Genomic DNA, 20424 nt, shown 5'->3' on the forward strand with positions numbered 1-20424 from the left:
CTGACTGCAAACTTTCTGGTGTCTTGTCCTCAGGCATCCAGGCTCATTGTTACCTTTGACGAGCATGTGATCAGCAACAACTTCAAGTTTGGGGTTATTTATCAAAAGTTTGGCCAGGTGAGTGCGCTTCCCAGATACCGCTGCTAATCTTTGCTTTTGAAGTGATGTGTCAGTCTTCCTGGAAATGTCCTTTGCGTCCTCCATGCAGACAACAGAGGAGGAGCTCTTTGGGAACATGGAAGAAAGTCCTGCCTTTGTGGAGTTTTTGGAGTTTCTGGGCCACAAGATTGAGCTTCACGACTTCAAAGGGTTCGGTCACTTTTTTAATTCAATTTCTTTGGTTTTCGAGTGCCTTTGCTTAATTCTCCACCCTTCCCCTCGTGTCTGTCAGAAGCAGGTTATCATTCACTGTGCATTTCTTTAGAGCTGGCTTTAAACGAATCCCTGAAAAGCGATTTAGAGTGTCCGGACGGATGTGTGGAGTGTTGCTGACATTGTGATTGAGTAGGCAGAAGAAGTGCCTTTGGCATTTCCTCATGATGGATGAGCATGGATGGGCCGAGTCCGCTGAAGGCACGCACTTATGTTCCACTCCTAACACAGCTTTGTTCATGTCTTTTCTGTCTCCCTCTCGGCTGTTCACCTCAATCCTCTTTTCTCCTTTACTTCTCATTCTTCCTTATCTTCTCTTTTTTATAAATTCTCTCTCCTTTTTCTTGCTTCTGCCCTTAAATCCTTCTCTACGGCTTTACTTTTCTTCTTCAGATTTCGGGGTGGGTTGGATGTCACTCATGGACAGACAGGGACAGAATCTGTCTACACAAATTTCCATAATAAGGAGATTATGTTCCACGTTTCCACCAAGCTGCCTTACACAGAGGGAGACTCACAGCAGGTACAGTGACCTTCCAATGATTTATAATCATGGTAACTTATTTGTGTTTTTATAGCAGTTTTTGTGTACCTGAATTATTGTGAACACAAGCATGAAACAAAATCCTTTTACCAGCACTCCTAACTCACTAATCACGTTGTATCTTCTTTGTTTAATCTGTACAAAAAAAATTTGGACAACCCTCTTTCTACCACATGTTGTCATTTCAAACCAGTTTTTTTAATAGAATAAATGAACAAGATATTGATGTTGAAGTTCAAGCTGAAGCAAAGAAGTAGAGTGAGACGTCCTCCTCCTGCAGCTCTCCCTCTCTGTCCAGTGTCCTAAGATGAGCACGGGCATGCAGCAGCTTCATGCAGTAACCTGAACAAATACTAGTCATTCATGTCATCTGGATGCCGGTATATAGCGTGTGACCGAAGACTTTCATCTCTTTGATGAAATGTTGCAGTGAGCTACATTGGTCCAGCTGCTCTTCACTGCATCTTAAAGCTGTCTTTGTTACCCCAGTTAGCGTGCACAGATGGTTCATATTGTCATGAAGAGACACACAAAGGACCTAAATGTTAAATAAATTCATGAGGGTGCTAGTGCAACCGTAACAACATAGCACTATTTCTGGAGATATATTTTTTTTTTCAGGAGTGGAATTACAGCATTAACAAATGTCAAGTGACTCAATCCATCCCCGCGTTAGTTTTTTTTTAGTGTCTTATGTCCATGGTGAGTTTGGCATTATGATATCTGCACAGAGAAAATGGGATGGATGTTATTTAGCTATCTGAACTCATGAAGCCCCCCTGTGTGTGAGTGAGAAATCTGACCTTGTAATATCATCTAGGATTTTATTGTTTGAATGCTGAAAGGAAAACATTCCCGGGGCAGTGTTTATGATGTCTCAAATTTTCAAAAGGAGGGAAAAAACATATCTTCTCTGATATTTATGGGAACTTCCGAGCTGTCTAAATTAGAGTTAAAAGCAAAAAGCAATGAGAGATTCCAGCAGAGAAAGAAGGTGTCCCGAATGCTTGGCAAAAGAAATTGCTTGGATAAAAATGAAATCCTTGGGCCACAGTCCCTCTGTACTCAAAGTGCACACGTATGCTTTTGGCAACTTTAGTTTTTTTGGCATCGAGGATAATGAAGCTATACAGAAGAGAAGACTTGGGCCGCTTACGGTCAGCCATTCAAAAGCCTTCAAAAGCTTGGGCCTACATTTACAGTTATTGCCAGCCGATGCCCTACCACAGGGACGGGAGCAATGCAGGAAGTCATGTAACGGGGAATTACAGTTTCCTCCATCGCTTTGGCACAATTGTCAAATGACTATTAAACTTCATCAGACAACATGACTAAGTATACATGAAGTCAGTTGTTCACATGACTTTTGTCATTTGTCATTGCTTTGGCACAAAATGCGTTGAGTAAGCCTTGCAGATCAAAATAGTTTGCATCGATCTGCTAATGAATCCTATTATTATCAAAGCGATTGAGAAAAACTGTAAACCAAGAATGTCCGGGACGGGTGGATGGGTCAAACAAACACAGGACAGTTTTTACCCAGGAGACGTCTGTTTGTGTCCTGTACAACGGCGAGGCGTTTTAGCGTAGAGGAAACTACATCACATATATGTATGCACGGAAGCAAAGTAATGCAAGAAAAGTACTGCTTTAAACCAAAACCACATTTATTTTATTCTTAACTCAGTATTTTTGTAAACCTAACTTAAGTGACATGTATAAAACCACAATGGTTGCATTCAGGTAGGTTAGAAAACACTTCTGTGGGTCGTATTTCCTGCAAGCACTTGCATCACTAATTTATGAAACACTCCCATGGATAGTATTACAGGGTAGAACAAACGGCATATGTGGTCGTATAGTTTGGAGAACTTGTTGCAATGAGCACAAGACACAGAGGGGGATCAACATCAATTGGTGTTACAGTAGCAGTTCACATAAACGGATAAAGGCAATTAATGGTGCCCGATAGATAGATAGATAGATGGATAGATAGATAGATAGATGGAAAGTTGAGTTACACTATTTTATTAGTATTTTTTTAATGTTTGAAAGAAGCTATTCAGACATAGCTTGTTTACTGTGTTAAATTCTTGGCACAAGACCTACTACAAGCCAACTGTTTTGGCTGCTATCAGTGTCATACATTGGCTTTTGCGACTCTCTAACTGTCCATTTGAAGTGTTTCCACTGTTGTTCCACTAGTCTTTGTTTATCTGTGCCATCCAGCTGCAGAGGAAGAGGCACATAGGCAACGATATTGTAGCCATTGTGTTCCAGGAGGAGAACACGCCCTTTGTACCAGACATGATCCAGTCCAACTTCCTGCACGGGTATGTGGTAGTGCAGGTGGAGAATGCATGCACGGACAATGTCACCTACAAGGTTGGTTCCAAAGACAGCAAACAATTTACAAGAAAACCTTCAATGAACGCCATTTCAGATTTACTCATTCGTCAAGCTTTTTTTCTTCCTGTGGCACATACGACAGTATTTTATAGTCAGTGCCCTCTTGCTTTCTCCTCCAGGTGTCTGTGACAGCGCGGGATGATGTACCTTTCTTTGGGCCGGCTCTGCCTAACCCTGCAGTCTTCAAAAAGGTCAGCAGTCACACAACCTCAGTTCCCTTTTGCGAGCAGACATCAGAAACCTTCCCTCCGCCTTTCCTTCACTATGTTTACTTTCCTCAGGGCCCAGAGTTCCGCGAGTTCCTCTTCACAAAGCTCATCAATGCAGAGTACGCCTGCTACAAGGCTGAGAAGTTTGCCAAACTAGAGGTGAAAAAAGATGCGTGTGTGCGTGTGTGTGTGTGTGTGTGTGTGTGTGTGTGTGTGTGTTTGCGCGCGCGCATGCACGTGTCACCACACTTGAACACACACCAGTTAGTATATTTATCACCGTCTAAATCAAACACCAATGCAGATGAGCTTCTGTGCTGATATCTGTCTGACTGATGGGGTGCTGTTTGACTGTGTTGTTGTTGTTGTTGTTGTTGTTGTTGTTGTTGTTGTTGTTAGGAGCGCACACGTTCAGCCCTGTTGGAGACTCTGTATGAGGAGCTGCACATAAACAGCCAGTCCATGATGGGTCTGGGTGGAGACGAAGATAAGCTGGAGAACGGGGCCGCTGGAGGGGGGGGGGGCTTCTTTGAATCCTTTAAGGTACAGCCCCACCTCGTCATTGGACGAGGAGTGCACCGTTAATCTGCAACTCTGCATGCGTGAGAGAGAATGGTTGTGACTGTAGAATATTTAAGGATGCATTTTATTTACCTCCTCTGGCTCATGGCTGGGATTCTGGGTATTCACACATGGGAGAAAAAAAGCACAGACAATTTGCAGTACGTCAGAGGACCAGTCCGGAGGCATTTGATGTCCTCACTCGATATGTTTTCACATGTTGGTGTGGTTTTGAGGCTGTGGAGTGTCCTGTTGTGAATGAAAGGCACTTTCTTTGACTGAGTGCTTCATCAATGGCCATTAGGGTGGGGGAGCGTAGCCCGGCCGCTGCTGCTCAGTGGTAGGAGCTGTGATTGTGTGTGCCCGATGAACGACTTAATGACCCCTCATTAGGGAGCTGATGATGCAGTCTGCATGTCTTCCCATGGGGAGCGTTCCCTCGCTGTGTTTCTCTTCTCTCTGTGTCACCATCCTTTCTGTATTTCCATGCAACTTCAGATAAATCTATCCCCCTTTTCTCTCAGTCTCTGTCTTTAGAGCCATGTATTCTCCAAACAAGCATACACTGCCTGTGTGTAAATGTACTCTCGGCGACAACTCCTGCCTGTTTTTCTTTCTACCTGTCTAGTGCCATCTTGCTGCCTCTCTTTCTCTCCTTTTAACCTCCACAAATTACATCTGCAAATATTTTCCTACACCGTCTTCCTCTGCTCACACTGTCTCATCTTCCCCTCCAACGACACAAAACCCCACTAAAGATCCTTTAGATAATGGATTTCATCCTCCTCCAACACCAAGCCTACACTCTCCTCCACCTTCTGTGAACCTACACTTCTTTCATGCAGCCTCTCCCTCCTGCCTGTTGACCTGCACTGCCCCTAAGTGTTTGGAAATAGTCCTGCATACACACATGTTGGCACAAAGCACTATGTTCAAAGTGCGCACACAAATAAACACACATGTCCGCATACAAACACATTTGTGCCCTCCGATTCATCACATTTATTCTAAAATATTCACAGATATTAGCACTTCATAATAGGTTCAGCATGTTGTCAAACATTGAGTTTTGTTAAAAAAAAGAAATTGGCCAATTTAGCAAAGCAATAAAAAGAAAAAAAACAGAAATGTCAGAAATGTTGACACTGTTTAAAATATATCTGGATTTTGGATATAGTTATGGCACATAATATTAATTATATGTATTAGTTAGGCGTTACATGTTACACTTAATAATGGCTCCGGTTTTTTCAAGGGTCCCCGTTACCCAGACAGTGAGCCAGCATTCACAGTACCAGGACCCTGAAAACTGATGCAGCGAAATTGAATTCAGCCGTCACTCATTTTCTTATGTACACATTTGCTTTTACTTCTGTAAAAAAGGCTTATTGCCACCAAATTTTGTGAATATTCAATATTGATGAAACATCAATACAGTCTCGTACAAAGAACCAATCTGTGTATTGGCAAAGTATTTACCAACAGTTACATGTCAGCTTTTGAAATTGACTTAATTTGGATTAATGGAATTTAGTTTGAGTATCGAGGCACATATATGTGGTATGCTTTCAAAACTCGGTCAGTGAGTTGCGTTTCCACATAATATCAAAGTGGATCCACTGACGGTATCTCCTCGTTTCTCTCTGTAGCGGGTCATCCGCAGCAGAAGCCAGTCTATGGACGCCATGGGCCTCAGTAACAAGAAGTCACACACAGTCTCCACTAGTCACAGTGGCAGCTTTACCCACAATCCCGCAGAGAGCCCCAAAACCCCAGGGATTGTAAGTAGCCCGTTTTGGTTCACATGATGCCCAACTAACACATACCTTCAGGATACAGTATATTCCCCATTCACAGCACAGTGGAGAACTACAAACTGCTTTAACGCCTATTCTTTCTTATAAACTGCACTTTGCAAATTGCAAATTACTCCTGTTGGCACATTTTATCACTTTATTTCCATCAGTATGTTATCATCGGAGCACTCGCTTTCATTCCTGACATTTTAAATTCACTCTTTCTCTTTACTAAAGTTGCTTTCTTTGATTACTTTTTTACATTTACGACATTTCATTTCTTTTCTCTGTGGAGAGAATCTTCTTATCATTTAGATATCTAGGAGGATGTTAAAAACTATCCATTGTGGAATGAATCAGGTGGTTTCCTTCTCAATGCAAGATGACAGTTAAGTCTCTATCCTGAGTCTTGAAGTGAGCTCAGTGTAGCAGCTGTATGACTACCCAGACTCCCCCCCTCCTTACTTTGCTTTTGTCATGACTGGCTCTTCCTGCAACTGTTCCAACCTCTCTGCGCAGCATTGTATATGTGCATGTGTGGCTGCAGAATATGTTTGGCACAAGCCTTAAATGGAACAAGAACACCGTCCTGTTTGTGTCACTTTCAAAGATGTGGTTGATTGTGTTTCAACTCTTAGGACATTCATTGAAGTTTGGGATTTGGTCACTGAGAGTATTTTAAATTGGACTAAATTAACCTATGGAAGTTTGAAGGAAAACAAAAGTTGTCTCTGATATAACTTCTTTTCTCTCCTTTATTTATGACTTTAGAACAGGTGGGAAAAAAGGGTTTTGCAAGGAAAATCTTTCTACGTTACTATTTTCCTTTGTAAAACAGGTGAAAAATGTTTTTTATTTTGTTAAGTGTTTGTTGTTGTAAGGTTCATTTCTGCCACAAGAGGCTAAAGTACACCACTACCTCATAGAGACGGAGAGCCTGTAAGTCCCACCCAGAGAAAGAGTAAAACAACCAATCTCCATTGACTTAAGTTGCATGAAGGTGCCTCCTTGTGAATTGAAGGTCCAATGTGTAAGAATTTCTCCCATCTAACGTTGGGGGCATATATCGCAATCGACTCTCTCGCGCCATGCAGTTGAAAGTACTGCAAATATTTCAGCTACGGTAGCCTTCACACTCCAAAAAGCCAGTCTTTTGCTCTTGTCAATCTCCTTTTTCTTTTTCTCAGCGAAGAAGAAGACTCCTGTTTATCATGTGACAGCAAAAACGCAAAAGGCGGAGCACTATATGTCCCTTACCGGCTAAGGTATTATAAGATGGCGCATGAATATGGAGCATCTAGCTCAATTCAAGTTCAAATGTAAAATGTCAAGCCAATAGGAATACTTGAAACTGATGATGATGATAAATAATTATGAAAAATGACACGTTTGTGAACGGGCAACATTGATTTTGATAATGGACAACTAAACACGTTACACACTGGACCTTTAAGTCTGCTAGCAAACAACAGAATCCGAATAAAAAAGTGTTGTGTGGTGGGATACGATGCCAACCCATAACCCATAACTAAGTTTTTATAAGCTGTCAAAACAAAGAACTGAGCTTTTAAGAAGACAAAAGTGGATGCAGCCAAAAAGACATGGCGCATCAGCAGGAAGAATGGGAAAACTGTGTGTTCCTGACACTAAAATAATGCCTAACGTTTAGTGTGCAGTGGGCATTTGTCACTAAGTTGTTTTGTCAAAATAAGCTTAGTTTAGTTATTAAATTATTATTAATATACTGGAATATGGATTAATCAGAAAGCAGTATTATGTTTGCAAGTGTCTTCGCTTGCTAACACATACTGTAGCTAGCTTTAGCTTACTAACGGACACCTAACTTGTCCTACCCAGAGGGGGCTAAAATAGTCCTTTGACGTGCTTGAATCTAAAGCTTTTAAGACAGCTTCAGGCACTTTGTCGGCGTTTCAGCCTCTGATTGAAACTCCTGGTGGGCTCTATCTTGTTCTAGTGACAATCCAAATACATCTCTAGCCAAAAGAAAGACTTGACATTGTTGTTGCATAACTTGCTAACACAATATACAGTATAACATATGATATGTACAGTGTGTGCAGGGAGAAATGAAACCTCACCTGGGTAACATTAACACTTTTAGTTCTATTTATGGGGTAGTGGTGCACTTCAGGCTCTCAGTTATTACAACAAAAAACACACAAAAAGTCACTAAAAACGTCTTTTCACGTTTTCACAGATGAAAAAATGTTATTTAGAAAAATCATACAGGCAAGAAAATTAACTTCACCTGGAATTTAGACTGCGTAATTATCCTGGCAAAACCTTTGTTTATTAAACTTGTTTTTAAGTCACAGGAGATAAAACTAATTAGATCAAATCACCAGAAAATCACCAGAAAAAAAAAGATTCTGTCTTGCCTCTGAGGGCGATTGTATTTAACCCATTTTTGAAAGGACTACGCTTTCTTAAATCAGTAGCTTTGGAGTTTGTCAGCACTCTTTGTCATTTTTACTCCTTCTGGATGCATCAGTAAACCAACCTGTAACCCTCAGGGCAGAAACTGCCAACATGCCTGCTACGTCGGTGGCACTCCATCTCCTGCTCTGCTCTCTCCTGTGTCGGAACTCCAGTCTGCTTTTGCTTCTCAGTATTTTCTCAATATCATGTCTGCTCTAATAAGTTGTGCTGCGAGCTCCTTTTCAAGCCCCTAAAATTCTTTGTTTTTTGCTCTGTGCATGGGATCTTATGATGTGTTCTTTTTCCTTCCCCCCTTACTTTTTTCAATTCATCATCTCCTCTCTCTCTGTGTGCTTCCCTTGCCATGTCTTGTGTGGCTCAGTCATTGCTTGTTCCAGGCAAAAGTCCCAGTAAATATGGACGCCGATGCAGTGCCATAGGGATAGGAACAATAGAAGAGGTTCATGTATATTTCTCCCTTCTTGTTTACTATTTGTGTCTCTGGTCTTTACTTTGCTTTTTGTCTTATAATGTCTCATGATAGAAGTGTGCAGTTAGTAGTTTATAGTTTAAAATGTGCCTGTTTTAGTTCCCATGGCTTTGAGAGGTTATAATGTGAAGTTAAGAGTTACAAATTAAGTTATAGTGACATTTGTTAAGTCATGGTTTTAGTTATAACTTCATCCATTCATACAGTGGCGTAACCCTACTTTCATTCATGCATTTAACAGTATTGCTGAAAGGGAATGATCCATTATGGACCCAGGGTTGTTATAGCTCATTTATTATTCTAATTCTTACCCATAATGTAGATTGTTTTTACAGGTAGAGCATCTCATTTCAGATTATTGCATTTTCTTATTTCATGCATTCCATTGCAGCAGATCTCAGGGCTTCATGCACGAATTCCTTCACCGCAAGGAAAGTCAAACATTTAGAAAAGACATTTCTAAACAAACTCCCACCTGTGTTCCTTTACACAGTTACTTATTGATGAATCATACTTGATCTTCAGTGAGAAATGTGTACCAGACATTTTAAAACTCCACAGTCTGACCCCAGTACCAAATAGATTACCCAACAGGATGCTTCACAGGGAAAAGGACGAAGAAAAAACGAATCATTAGAGGCAATAAAAATCCAGTTAGTAGAAAGAACATAATATAGAATATATATCTATTATTAATTCTTGCCAGAAGCCCAGAGCATCAAGGATTTGTAAAACTTGTTGCCAATGTGTAATTGCAGGATTCATCAAGCCATCCATTCATCATTATTTCGCAGTATACAGTATACATGTGAACATCTTTGACGTCAGTAGCCTACTGTATCATATACTGTATATAATGTACACTGTGGTTGTGAAATGGTAACACTATCCCCATAGTGTGTGTCTGACTATCCTCTCCCTGCCCACCGTCAGTCATTGATCATTCCTGGGAAAAGCCCAACCAGGAAGAAGTCTGGGCCCTTCAGTTCCCGTCGCAGCAGTGCCATTGGCATCGAGAACATCCAGGAGGTCCAAGAGAGGAGGTGAGAGGACAGAGCACAGCTGATCAGCAGGGAGTGGGTAGTGACCAGAGAATAGTGTGGGAACAGATGGAAGCAACCACTCCAAAATGAGGAAATCAGCTATTAGAAGTTGTACTTTTTACTCTACTTGAATGGCAGTTTTAAACAAGAGGGAGGATCAGCAATGCCTTACTTTATATGTGTTAGAAAAATGTCATTATCAAGAATAGACAGAAACCACTGAAGTTATATTAAAGTTGGTTTACTTGCAAGTAGAATCAGTTTGCAGTACTCTCCGTCCAAGGACAGAAAGTGATTGACCTGAAGCGCTCCACATTGGCATATTTCTGAGTGGAATATAATCATAATACAAAGGCGATGTCGTCAGTGTTAATCGACAGATTTGATTAGTTTATCTTCAGTCTGGGAGTCCCTGTGGCTGCTCTGCCCCTAGAAACATCCTGGGCCTTTGCACAAGGACAGACAATGGCTCCGTGGTTATTTTGTTGGAAAGCAACCCATTTAATATGATTTATGCTAACAGTTTTAACATTATTGAAGAGAGTAGAATGCAACTCATAATTTTTATATTAATTTGTTATGCCTAATGCGTGCAGGAACGTATATTCAGTAGGTGGGCTTGGCCACCATATGTGCCTGTGCTCTGCAGCTCACAGGCGGATAACGTTATAACAGGTTAAACAATACGATCTGTACGTCCATCAATATCCACACCTGCAGCAAGTTCAGCTGCTACTGAAAATATCCAACATACAGGCTCACTTACATGAAACAACATAACAAATGTGTTTGGAGATGACCACAAACTCGTGTGGATAAAACCTACTGGCTCCCGGCTTTTATTTCATGTAATATTTGGGATATAGCAGCTGATCAGTGTGTTACTTCAATGAGAAAAAAAATGTCAACAGTAGTTAAACTGCAGTTTGTGGTTAAGGGCATTTAAAGGGTAACATCTTCAGATCACATCTTCAGATGATATGCATGTGTTGTAAAATGTATCAACAGTTTGTCTAATGTTTTACCTTGTAAAACAAGTAAACTTACAGTATTTTCATGCATCAATCTCCGTCCCTCTCCGGAAGCCGAGAGGTGTCACCCTGCACCCAGAGGACACCGGAGGGCAGCCTCTTCTCACAGTCAGACAACTCCTCCAATCACAGCTCTCCAGAATTCCCTGCTACTAAAAACAGGTGATTATCATTTTAATGTATTACACAACAGTACACTGTATTATATTTGCACACATTGAGAAGCTACATGATGTGATTGATCAGTTGGGCGGGCGGTTGAGGAATACATTTGTATGGATTGGAACTTCAACTCTGCATGGACAATTACCCTCATCATTACGCCTCTCTAGCCATTTGAATGGAACAAGCCACCAAATCCACCATTCCATTCACAATGTTCGTGTTAAGTGATGGTCCAACAACATCCTCTTCTCATTTAGGCAGGTGTGTACTTTAGAGGAAATACAAGAACCAGTAGACTCAGTAATACACATTTAAATTTGATTAAATGATATACATGCACAGTCTACAGCTAACATGAGACCAGATATACTGTATTCTGGAATGGATTCTGGTTTTGGCATTATATAGCTTAAATAGTCCTTTAATGGGTCTTAAAGGCTGCTTGAACTAATTGCTGGGTCAAAAGTATTGTAAGGTTTTGTAAGTATTGCCAAGCCCTTGGTAGGGCTAATTAAGAGGGTTGCATGATCTACTGAACACATGGCTGTCATTTTCCTTGAAAGTGCTTCCTGAGGGGCTGTGAAATAAAGATGATGAATTCATTAGACTGTTGAAAGGAAAAATAACAAATATAATAATAGGAGTAAAAAAAAAACACAATTTGATTGTGTTAACCAAATAAATTCAGTGTATGGAAAACACAGGTGTTCATGAGGTCAGAGTGACCCAGGTGTGTAGTTTGGCGATGTGTTGCAGGGCGCCGTCCATCCCTGAGGCTCAGGATCTTTCCCGCTCCTCCTCCAACGCCAGCAGCTTTGCCAGCGTAGTGGAGGAGCACGAGAACGAGGCGGAGGACGAGTACGACACTGGACTGGTGAGTGGAGCCAGGCAGAGAGATAACACATGGAGAAAGTGCTAGCTTCCCCAAAACCAAAACAGCTGACAGTTTCCCAGAGTTGATGACATATTTACTATAGTCTCACTTTTAGTGTGTTTGTGTGTGCAAGTGTGTGTGTGTGTGTAACTATCTGTTACCTAAACAATTGAAACAAAGGATAGGATAAGGTGTGATGGATTTCCCTATTCCCCAGTAATGACAGGTCACAAAATGCATTGCATAGTGATACATATTAATGGGTTTATTTAACAAGAGTAGTAGATCTGCGGTTACTATTATGCTGGATCCTTGACCTTTTTTACACCTTTTTGCCAGAGAAGAGGGAAAAATTTCTAACTTCCTTTACCCTCCTACAGGAAAGTGTGTCTTGTGTTTCACCACTCAAGGGAGACTCGTTTGTGTACAGCTCTGCGGGGGAGGACAGTGCGTGCAGTACCAGCCAGGGAAGTGTCCCAGGTAAGTTCAGGAGAAAGGGTCATTGATAACGTGGAGGTGTGAGGAACAGGCACCGAAGGTCACCTCTTCCACATATCCAGAGTATCTTGGGGAAATTTAAATGGACCAGATGTTAAGAATAACACACTTCGCTTCCCTAGCAATTAGTATCACCCGGTACTTTTAATACTTTACCTCAGCTGCACCAGCGCGGCTCACTGCTGACACCAGCAGGTCTGTGTGACTTAACAAACTGTATCAAGTGGATGAAGTTAAGCATGCCTGAAGGGTACAGCATTTCCAACTTATCTGTGATTCCCACGCAACTTCTGTTATGGTGCACTTTTTTTATCATCACTGATGATTCAATCTGAACCATTAATCTTTTGCGTGATGGGATATATTTTTTTAGACTACAACAGCTGGCAGCCTTATGTGCTTGAGTTTATTAACCACGACAGCCACGCATCTGTCGCCTTCCTCCCAGCAGTGTCGCGTCTTCAGCAGCAACCAGATGGAGTGAAGACATCTGAGCCAAAGGGGACAGACAGCCGGCCCAAGACAGAGCGCCCCTCCCAGGAGCACAAGTTCTCATCGGTGAGACCTGCTTGTCATCAGGGATGGGTTTTACTCTATGTTTTTAACATTTACATAACTTTAAAAAACGCAGGTCTTTCCATTCATTTTGAATGGTGGTAGCGTGTTTAGGCTGCGGTATGGGGCTGCCGGGGGGAGACTCAGATAAACGCAGCTCAACTTTGTTGGGAAATGCATCCCGCGTGGCCAATCATTTAACCGTCGATCAGACTTGTCAGTGTGTTTTGAGGCAGTGCGGGAATCAGAGATGGGAAGTAACAAAGTAAAAATACTTCATTGCTAGACTCAAGCAGATTTTTCTGATATTTTTACTTTAATATTTTTTTTGTGGCAACTTTTTACCTTCACTCTTTACATTTTAACACACATATCAGTACTTCTCCATGTCCACTAAAGTTCCTCAGCGTGCTCTCTAGTAACGTTGTGGTCCAGGTAGCTTTGCATAAATAGTGGTTGTCATTCACAAGGCTACTTTTACTTTTATACTTTCAGTAAATTTCCAAGCCTGTACTTCGTTACTTTTACTTGAGTAAAGTAGTTAAATTAGTACTTCTACTTTTCCCAGAGTATTTTTTAATACTATTTCTACTTCTACTTGAGTACGGGAAGTGAGTACTTTTACCATATCTGGTGGTAATCCCGTAGAGTAAACATGAATATCACTAACTATATCGCTGCCACGAGAAAATGTTAATACACTATAAGGGTAAAAAACGATACACAGGCGCTGAACTGGCCTGGAGTTGGTTTAATAGCTGAATGTTTCCTGCAAAAACAAAGTAGGCCTTCTTGCTGTCTTCTCACTCGTCTTATTTCTCTCTCCTGTGAAATAAAGCTGCTTTCAAGTGCGGTCGGAAACATTGAGATCTATAAAAGTTCTGAAAGTAATTGTGAAAAATAAAGTTTACTAGTGCTACGTTGGGGGTTTAAATAACAAAACAAGACGTCACACAAATGGGCTTTTGAAGATGTCACCAGAGTCCTGGAAACTTGTGAAGGGTAATTTTTGTCTTTAGTTTTCTGACATTTAATAGACTAGACAGTACATTAACAAGACTAAAAGTCTACTGCCAGAGCGGCTCTGTAAGGATGTAGTCAGGCACAAGTCTAATGTTTATGTTGTTCACCATCTCAGTTTAGTGTGTCATCCTGCTGACCTTTGATAATGTGCACTACACTTAAAGTGGCACTAAGGCTGATGGGAATGCAATTGGTGTTGCAGATATTTTTGTTTTAGACAAACTATAATTATGACTTGATGATAACGCTAGAAAAGATGAAGAGTTAACGAATCAATTCAAAGTTCAATTCTAGTCATCCTGATGGGAACATGAACGTCATGACATTTCATTCCAAACCCTATATAAACCTCCTCGGGGGGGGGGCTGGAGTGAGAGATCAAGTTGATGTTAGGTTCTGTTGTGGCAGGTCCTTTGTTGTTGTATTTAGCAATGTTAAGTGTGCCATTTTCTCTCCATATGTGTATGCAGAACTGTTAGACACGCTCCCCTGACCACTGCATCGGGGTCCATTTCCAGGTTAGACATAATGTTCACATAATCTATGGGGCTACTTAATGACTGTATAACCAGGGAGATTTTTTCTACTTTGTCAAAATGTAACCCCTCATTCTAATGCTTCTACTTTATGCTTGTCTCATTTTTTTTTTCCTTTTGTCTCAGCAGTCCCATAAGAGGCACCTTTTACCAAAAACAAGCCAAGGACATGTGAACTCCACCACTGACACAAAAGAGGCGTAGAGTTAGAAGCTAGATCTCAGAGACTGGTAGATCTTCCTTTGTATGTTTGGCATGAATCTGCCGCCTATTGCCCTCATTCCAGCTCTATGTGGCTCAAGGCAAAGGAAGAGAGACGTCCACACCCATGCAGCATCACTACTGACTGTCCTCTGTCAGCCGGCTCGGCAGGATAAGTCTGGCTGCTTACTTACTTTATAGCCAGGACCGTTTAAAAGCTAAGTCTTACTGTAAACACTCAAATGTCCTCTTTAAGAGATCAGGATTTGAACAGGGGTTTAATCTTGTGTCTAAAAGAGTTGTGAAAGGAATTGAGACCGATCAAAAAACTGGTGTTTATTTAGCTTGTGAAACCATCTACAGACAGGACAGATGCACTAGAGAGAAAAATGTTTTTTAATGTCAACCTTACATCCCACTGTGATATTGTATGTGGGTTCAACATTGATGTTGTGTGTGTGCGTGTGTCGGGGCTGCTTTTTGTGTTTTTATTGATCTATTATTGTGAGTATTCTGCAGTGGATATTTGTCGTGTTTTACGACAGCTTTGGTAAATCTGTCATGTTTTAATGGAGGGTACTCCTGTGCTGTTGGTGGCTGTAATAGCATCAATCGCTTTCCTCCTGGTGAGGTGGGGTGGGGGGGGGAATAAAAATTGCATTTGCAATTTTTTAATTCTAAATTTTATTGTACAGTAAGTCTGTAACAAAACCTATTTTAACATAACTGTATTGATTCTTTATAGTTAAAGTGTAAAGTGTAATTATGGTATTGCCCCAAGGTACTGCTGTTAGACCGTTTGGCTCCAAATACTCTTTGTGACACACCACTTGTTGATTTGATGTCTGTGCACAGGTGTGTATACAAAGGTACTGTGCATGGTGTAAATGGTTTTTGCCAACAGCCTCTCCTCTGTACACTTGTGCCAGGTGTTGTCCCTGTGATTTGTGTTTCATTGAAAACCAGCCAACATCTCCAGATGCAGTGCACATTGCTGATCAAGAGCCAAATGCCAGTTTCTTACTTTATTTGTAAAGTTTATTATATATGTATGTGACTTAAAGCGCTACATTTTTAGAGTTACTGCTGAAAAAGCTGACCCTTTTGGAAAAAAAAACCTGATTTGTTGCTGAATATGAATTACACTGTGACTCTTCTTGGAATTGCCTTTTTAACGATTGTGTCGCGTGAGCTTCTTTAAAGGAGGGTCATATTTAAAGGCACTGTGTTGCCGGCGGGCTTGAATGTACAACTAGGCAGACATGTATTTATTTATTCATGTATATATCTGTCACAATGAATATGGATACTGTGTTGAAGCCTGACCACAGAAAACTTCAGACACAGAATAGTTTAAAAAATCACTCTACTTTCCTAAACGGAGAAGCGTTTCCCTGTCTTCAGTTTGTTGTGAAGGAAAGAGCAGAAGGAGACATGGAGTGGTTTTATTCAGTGATAAGACTGAAGCAGGCATGAGGTGTATTGTCTATAGCAGTCTAAAGACAGCCTTTACAGTTTGTAAAAAAGACAAAGGGTTTAAGACACTAGACCAAATGTAGAGCTGGCTATATATTATATTCTTTAAGCTGAGTATAGCTACAAATCATTCTGCATTTAACTCTAGACTTCTAGATAACTAGAAAGGTACATTTTGGATATAATGACACATTTGTATATTACAGCCTTTTAGATTTGACTTATGAAAAGATAAGATTTCAAATGATTTTCCTCTGGACTTTGGAAATGCTTGAGTAGATGAAGTCTGCCCTCCTGTGGCTCTATATTATTACAGCACATCACCGTGTGGTACCATTCATCTAACTGTGCTTGCGCTGTATGCCGACGGCCGGTCCAAACCACAAGGTTGGGAGTCTTGGATCTTCTATGTGCTCGATTGAAATGATTGTATTTCTGTTCTTGTCAACAGTCTGCTTAAGCCCTTGTTCAAAAGATATGTTTGTACATATTGCTTTACATCCTTTTTGTAAATAAAGCCAACAAAAATGTTTAAAAAAGAAGAAGAGGCATAATAGATCAAACGCCTGGTGTAATTCTTCCTGCGTTAAAGTTGATGGTTACTGAGCAGTTATTGTGGAAAATGCTTGGAGAATTCAGCGTTGATTTAACAGCTTAAAAGAAGTTAATTTAAAGACTTAGACATAATGTAAGGCTTTGACATGAAAATAGCTCTTCCAATCTAAAGTTAAGGCAATGTGCTATTTTCTTAAACAAGCCAAATTTTTGAAAATGCCTCTTTCTCCATCCACTGTTGAGTTTAGGTTCACATCTCCAGGTTCCACCACTTGAAGTCAAACGGTTCCCTGCGGACGTTGGAGCCACAGTGCACCTCTCCCAGCAGTTTGTGGTAGGTGGCAAAGTCGTCGATGAACGTGCAACTGAGGCCCAGGCCCTCCATCAGGGAGCAAATCTCGGCCTCTAGGGCACACCGGCCATTCACCTTGGGGCCAAAGGGCTTCGGGATGCCCAGGTTCTTCCCCAGGACTATCATGTTCACCTGGAAACACAAGTGAAGGATCATGAGACTCACAGTAGTGCTATCAGCTCCTAAAATTTACTGAGTGCTTTAATGCCTCTTATATTGGAAACAACCACTAGGAAAACCAGCTCAGGTCTGAACACACCATGTCAGGGTAGTACGCCACTGCTCTGAGCACGCCGTCCTCCTTCTCCTCACCCTCCGTCATTAATTTGAAGAGGATTGGCAGGTCAATGATGTCCTCCTCATCCAGGCCCAACTCTCTCTTCAGCACATCTCTGTTCCAGTCAATGCAGCTCTGCAAGAGAGCACGCAGTTCAAAAAGACAACATTTGCACATACTGTACAAATGAGTTTGCATAACTCATTGCATTCTGTAACCTTGGTCTGTCCCTTGTTAGCAGACAGCAGCAATTCTCAAAACCAATGTTCCAAAGTGCTTTACACAAAATAAGCAATACTAGCAGTACTCAAGATAATCTTTGCCTGGGCTTTGACACTATGTGGCCAAAAGTATGCGGACACTCCTGCTAATTAGTAGCTTCAGCTGCCTCAGACACACCCATTGCTAAGAGCTCTCTAAAATCAACATGAATGAGTGCATCTCTGCCGATAAACATTTGGTCGTAAACAAGCGCAGTCTCTTTCAACGTAGGTAGTAATAGGATGCCAGCTTTCCAATGAGTCAGCATGTTAAAGTGAAGTGCAAGTAACAAGGAGCAAAAAAAGCTCATTGTGAAGCAGCAGGCTACACAAGCTCTTAGAAAAGGGCTGCTGAGTGCTGAAGCACACTCTGTGTAAAAATAGTTTGATAGCTTGGTAGTGTGAGAAAACCAACTACCAAAAGCGACAGCAACAAGACTAATAACAATGCCAAAACATGGCTGAGGTAGTGTAAAGAACAGCCTCTTAGAGCAAATTTGGGATTTTGGATTTGTGGCTTTATGAATGAAACTGACTTTACTCTAACGCAGTGGAACCATGTTGGCTGAAGCCATGAATCCTCCTTTACTACCTGGTTTTCTGATGGACAATTCATTATCTGGATGGATGAGTGGAGACCACTGCTGACAGTTTGTCCAAGTAGGCACAGTCTGTGGCTTTCATGATTTAGCTAGGTCCCATTGAGGGGAAATCCAAATGCCCCAGGCAGTCCCCCGACCATACCAACATCCAAAACCTTTGGGATGAGCTGATATGCTGACAGTGTGCCAGCAGGCCTTCACGCTCTTGTGACTAAATGGGAGCAAATCTCAGCAGGCAGGTTCCAAAATCCTGTACAAAGCCCTCCCACAGAGCAGCATTTTAACAGCCATAGTTTTGGACTGAGGAATTCAACAATAGGATTTGAGTGTACTGTCTGGTTGTCCACATACTTTTGGCCATGAAGTGCAGATTACGGTACATCCCCCATCAGGATGCCACATTTCTTTCTCTGGGCTGAAGTCTAACCTCGCAATCCCACTCACCTGTACGTAGTTATTTTGAGCTTGGAGATTCTCGTCATCGATTATCTCATCCACAGTTATTGTTTCTTCACCTCCCTGACCTTTTGGAAGTGTTTTACAGAGTGTTAACAATGACATGATGAGTTTGTTTATTGCTAAGATTCCCACTGTACAGTTGACTTTACACAGATAATGTTGCTAAAGACGGGCCTACCGTCAAACATTTTGGCTTTTCCGTGTCCGTCGCTCTGTAAGCCTCTGAATAGTTTGTAGCCTGCGTCTGGGCTGGCGAGCAGCAGCCGGAAGCCCTGTGCACAGGAACACACAAAGATAACACCTGCTGTCTCCTTGTCCTGAGAGCCTATCAGGTTACATTTAGCAGTTCCCTGTTTTCCCCGTCAACTATTTCATGTTTCAATATAGCAGTTCAGGTTTTTGTAATATATACCTTTCTGTTAGGTGCAGGAACAAAAGTCATGAACTCGTCTACGTGGCCGACATAGAGCCAGTCAGAGAACAAGGCAATGGGCTCCTGAACCTTCTGAGCCCACAAGAAGTCTTGAACTACTTTGGTCATGTTCCGTCCCTTCGTTGCCCTTAAAGAAAGAGAGCAATACAAGTAATGTTCACAAATCTTTGGCCGCGTTCCGTTTTGTGCCCTGTGCCACCCTTCAACAACGATTAGGATTATAAACAAATGATATATAGTCTTTATAACAAGTCAGGGTCTCAACTCTGGATCTGTTGCAAACTCACGTAGGGAAGGCCACTCCAATGATGATTCTGCCCAGGGGGTACTTTTTTCCATTCACAGTGACGGGAGGACTAACCTCCAGATTACCAAATGAGTCCAGACTGCTCACATCTTCTCTTTCGGCCACCCTCGTCACATAGCCAAAGTCCGGGCCCTGAGGACATGACGCCATTTAAAGATCCAAACCAGAGAGGTTACAAGACGTTTGAAAATACTCTACTTTGTACAATAATCTGTGTCTGTGGTACTTTAAAATGCTTAAAATTACATCTGTTCCATCTCCCCAATTGAGAAATCCAGAATCATGAATTCATTAAAAACTATTTTTTGTGTAGACTGGGGCTTAACTTGAACTTTTTTGTGTCACTTGAGACATTTTAAGTTTTTTTTCAATCGCTTTGGCTGTGTTAATGCATGTGGCATACATTTTAGCTAGCATATGAGTTTTATTTATTTATTTTTATTTTCAAATTTGGAAAGTTGAACCTCAACTGCTATGAGTTTATAATAAACTGTGTAGTCAAAACATGGATACTCAGAACCTTAAGGAAAAAAAATTGTACCACGAATTTGGATTCCATGGCCAATACGTTATTGAATTGAGCAGTTTATTAAATCAGGGTTACAATTTTCTACAAGATTGAACCATTTTCTCATGTTTGCCCTATAGGAAGAATACATGCTGTTTTCCTGGTTTTCACTGGCATAAGTGCTCCTGTATAATGTTTGATGCATGGATCTGATTTGGTAAGAACATTTTATCCATCTCACCAGTAGCTCATCATATGGAAAATCTTGGAGTTTTCCATCTCGAGGGGAATCCAGAACAACAGGAAACTGTTGATGAGGTGAGTCGATGTAGCCGAACTCCAGCTCATCCTGAAAAATAGGTGACAGGAGTTATACACTCACCAGCCACTTTATTAGGTACACCTGTCCAACTGCTCGTTAACACTTAATTTCTAAGCAGCCAATCACA

The 20424-nt window shown here is 41.3% G+C and overlaps 2 protein-coding genes across 10 annotated transcripts in view; one reads left to right on the forward strand and one right to left on the reverse strand.

Annotated features, from left to right (window-relative positions):
• Nucleotides 1-15852, forward strand: part of si:dkey-166d12.2 (rap1 GTPase-activating protein 1) — an 89011-nt gene extending 73159 nt beyond the window's left edge. For 6 of the 8 annotated variants that reach the window (XM_034868318.1, XM_034868316.1, XM_034868312.1 and 3 more), the window contains 15 exons: nucleotides 34-117; nucleotides 209-309; nucleotides 766-895; nucleotides 3146-3301; nucleotides 3445-3516; nucleotides 3607-3693; nucleotides 3934-4077; nucleotides 5745-5876; nucleotides 8713-8790; nucleotides 9754-9863; nucleotides 10949-11056; nucleotides 11798-11933; nucleotides 12314-12413; nucleotides 12880-12989; nucleotides 14672-15852. In XM_034868318.1, the coding sequence (XP_034724209.1) occupies nucleotides 34-117; nucleotides 209-309; nucleotides 766-895; nucleotides 3146-3301; nucleotides 3445-3516; nucleotides 3607-3693; nucleotides 3934-4077; nucleotides 5745-5876; nucleotides 8713-8790; nucleotides 9754-9863; nucleotides 10949-11056; nucleotides 11798-11933; nucleotides 12314-12413; nucleotides 12880-12989; nucleotides 14672-14749 (1626 nt within the window). In that variant the 3' untranslated portion in view covers nucleotides 14750-15852. Of the gene's footprint in view, nucleotides 1-33; nucleotides 118-208; nucleotides 310-765; nucleotides 896-3145; nucleotides 3302-3444; nucleotides 3517-3606; nucleotides 3694-3933; nucleotides 4078-5744; nucleotides 5877-8712; nucleotides 8791-9753; nucleotides 9864-10948; nucleotides 11057-11797; nucleotides 11934-12313; nucleotides 12414-12879; nucleotides 12990-14479; nucleotides 14528-14671 lie in introns of all 8 variants that reach the window. The other 2 variants (XM_034868315.1, XM_034868313.1) reach the window with 2 other exon arrangements.
• A 336-nt stretch (nucleotides 15853-16188) lies between these two features.
• The window catches only part of padi2 (peptidyl arginine deiminase, type II), a 13324-nt gene continuing 9088 nt past the window's right edge, over nucleotides 16189-20424 (reverse strand). For both annotated transcript variants that reach the window (XM_034868320.1, XM_034868321.1), the window contains exons 10-16: nucleotides 20217-20324; nucleotides 19448-19599; nucleotides 19140-19287; nucleotides 18906-18999; nucleotides 18713-18792; nucleotides 17389-17541; nucleotides 16189-17261 (exon numbers count right to left, since the gene is read on the reverse strand). In XM_034868320.1, coding sequence (XP_034724211.1) covers nucleotides 17028-17261; nucleotides 17389-17541; nucleotides 18713-18792; nucleotides 18906-18999; nucleotides 19140-19287; nucleotides 19448-19599; nucleotides 20217-20324 — 969 coding nt within the window. In that variant the 3' untranslated portion in view covers nucleotides 16189-17027. The remainder of the gene's footprint in view (nucleotides 17262-17388; nucleotides 17542-18712; nucleotides 18793-18905; nucleotides 19000-19139; nucleotides 19288-19447; nucleotides 19600-20216; nucleotides 20325-20424) is intronic.

The sequence above is a fragment of the Etheostoma cragini genome, chromosome 4 (assembly GCF_013103735.1).
Source record: "Etheostoma cragini isolate CJK2018 chromosome 4, CSU_Ecrag_1.0, whole genome shotgun sequence".
NCBI lineage: Eukaryota > Metazoa > Chordata > Actinopteri > Perciformes > Percidae > Etheostoma > Etheostoma cragini.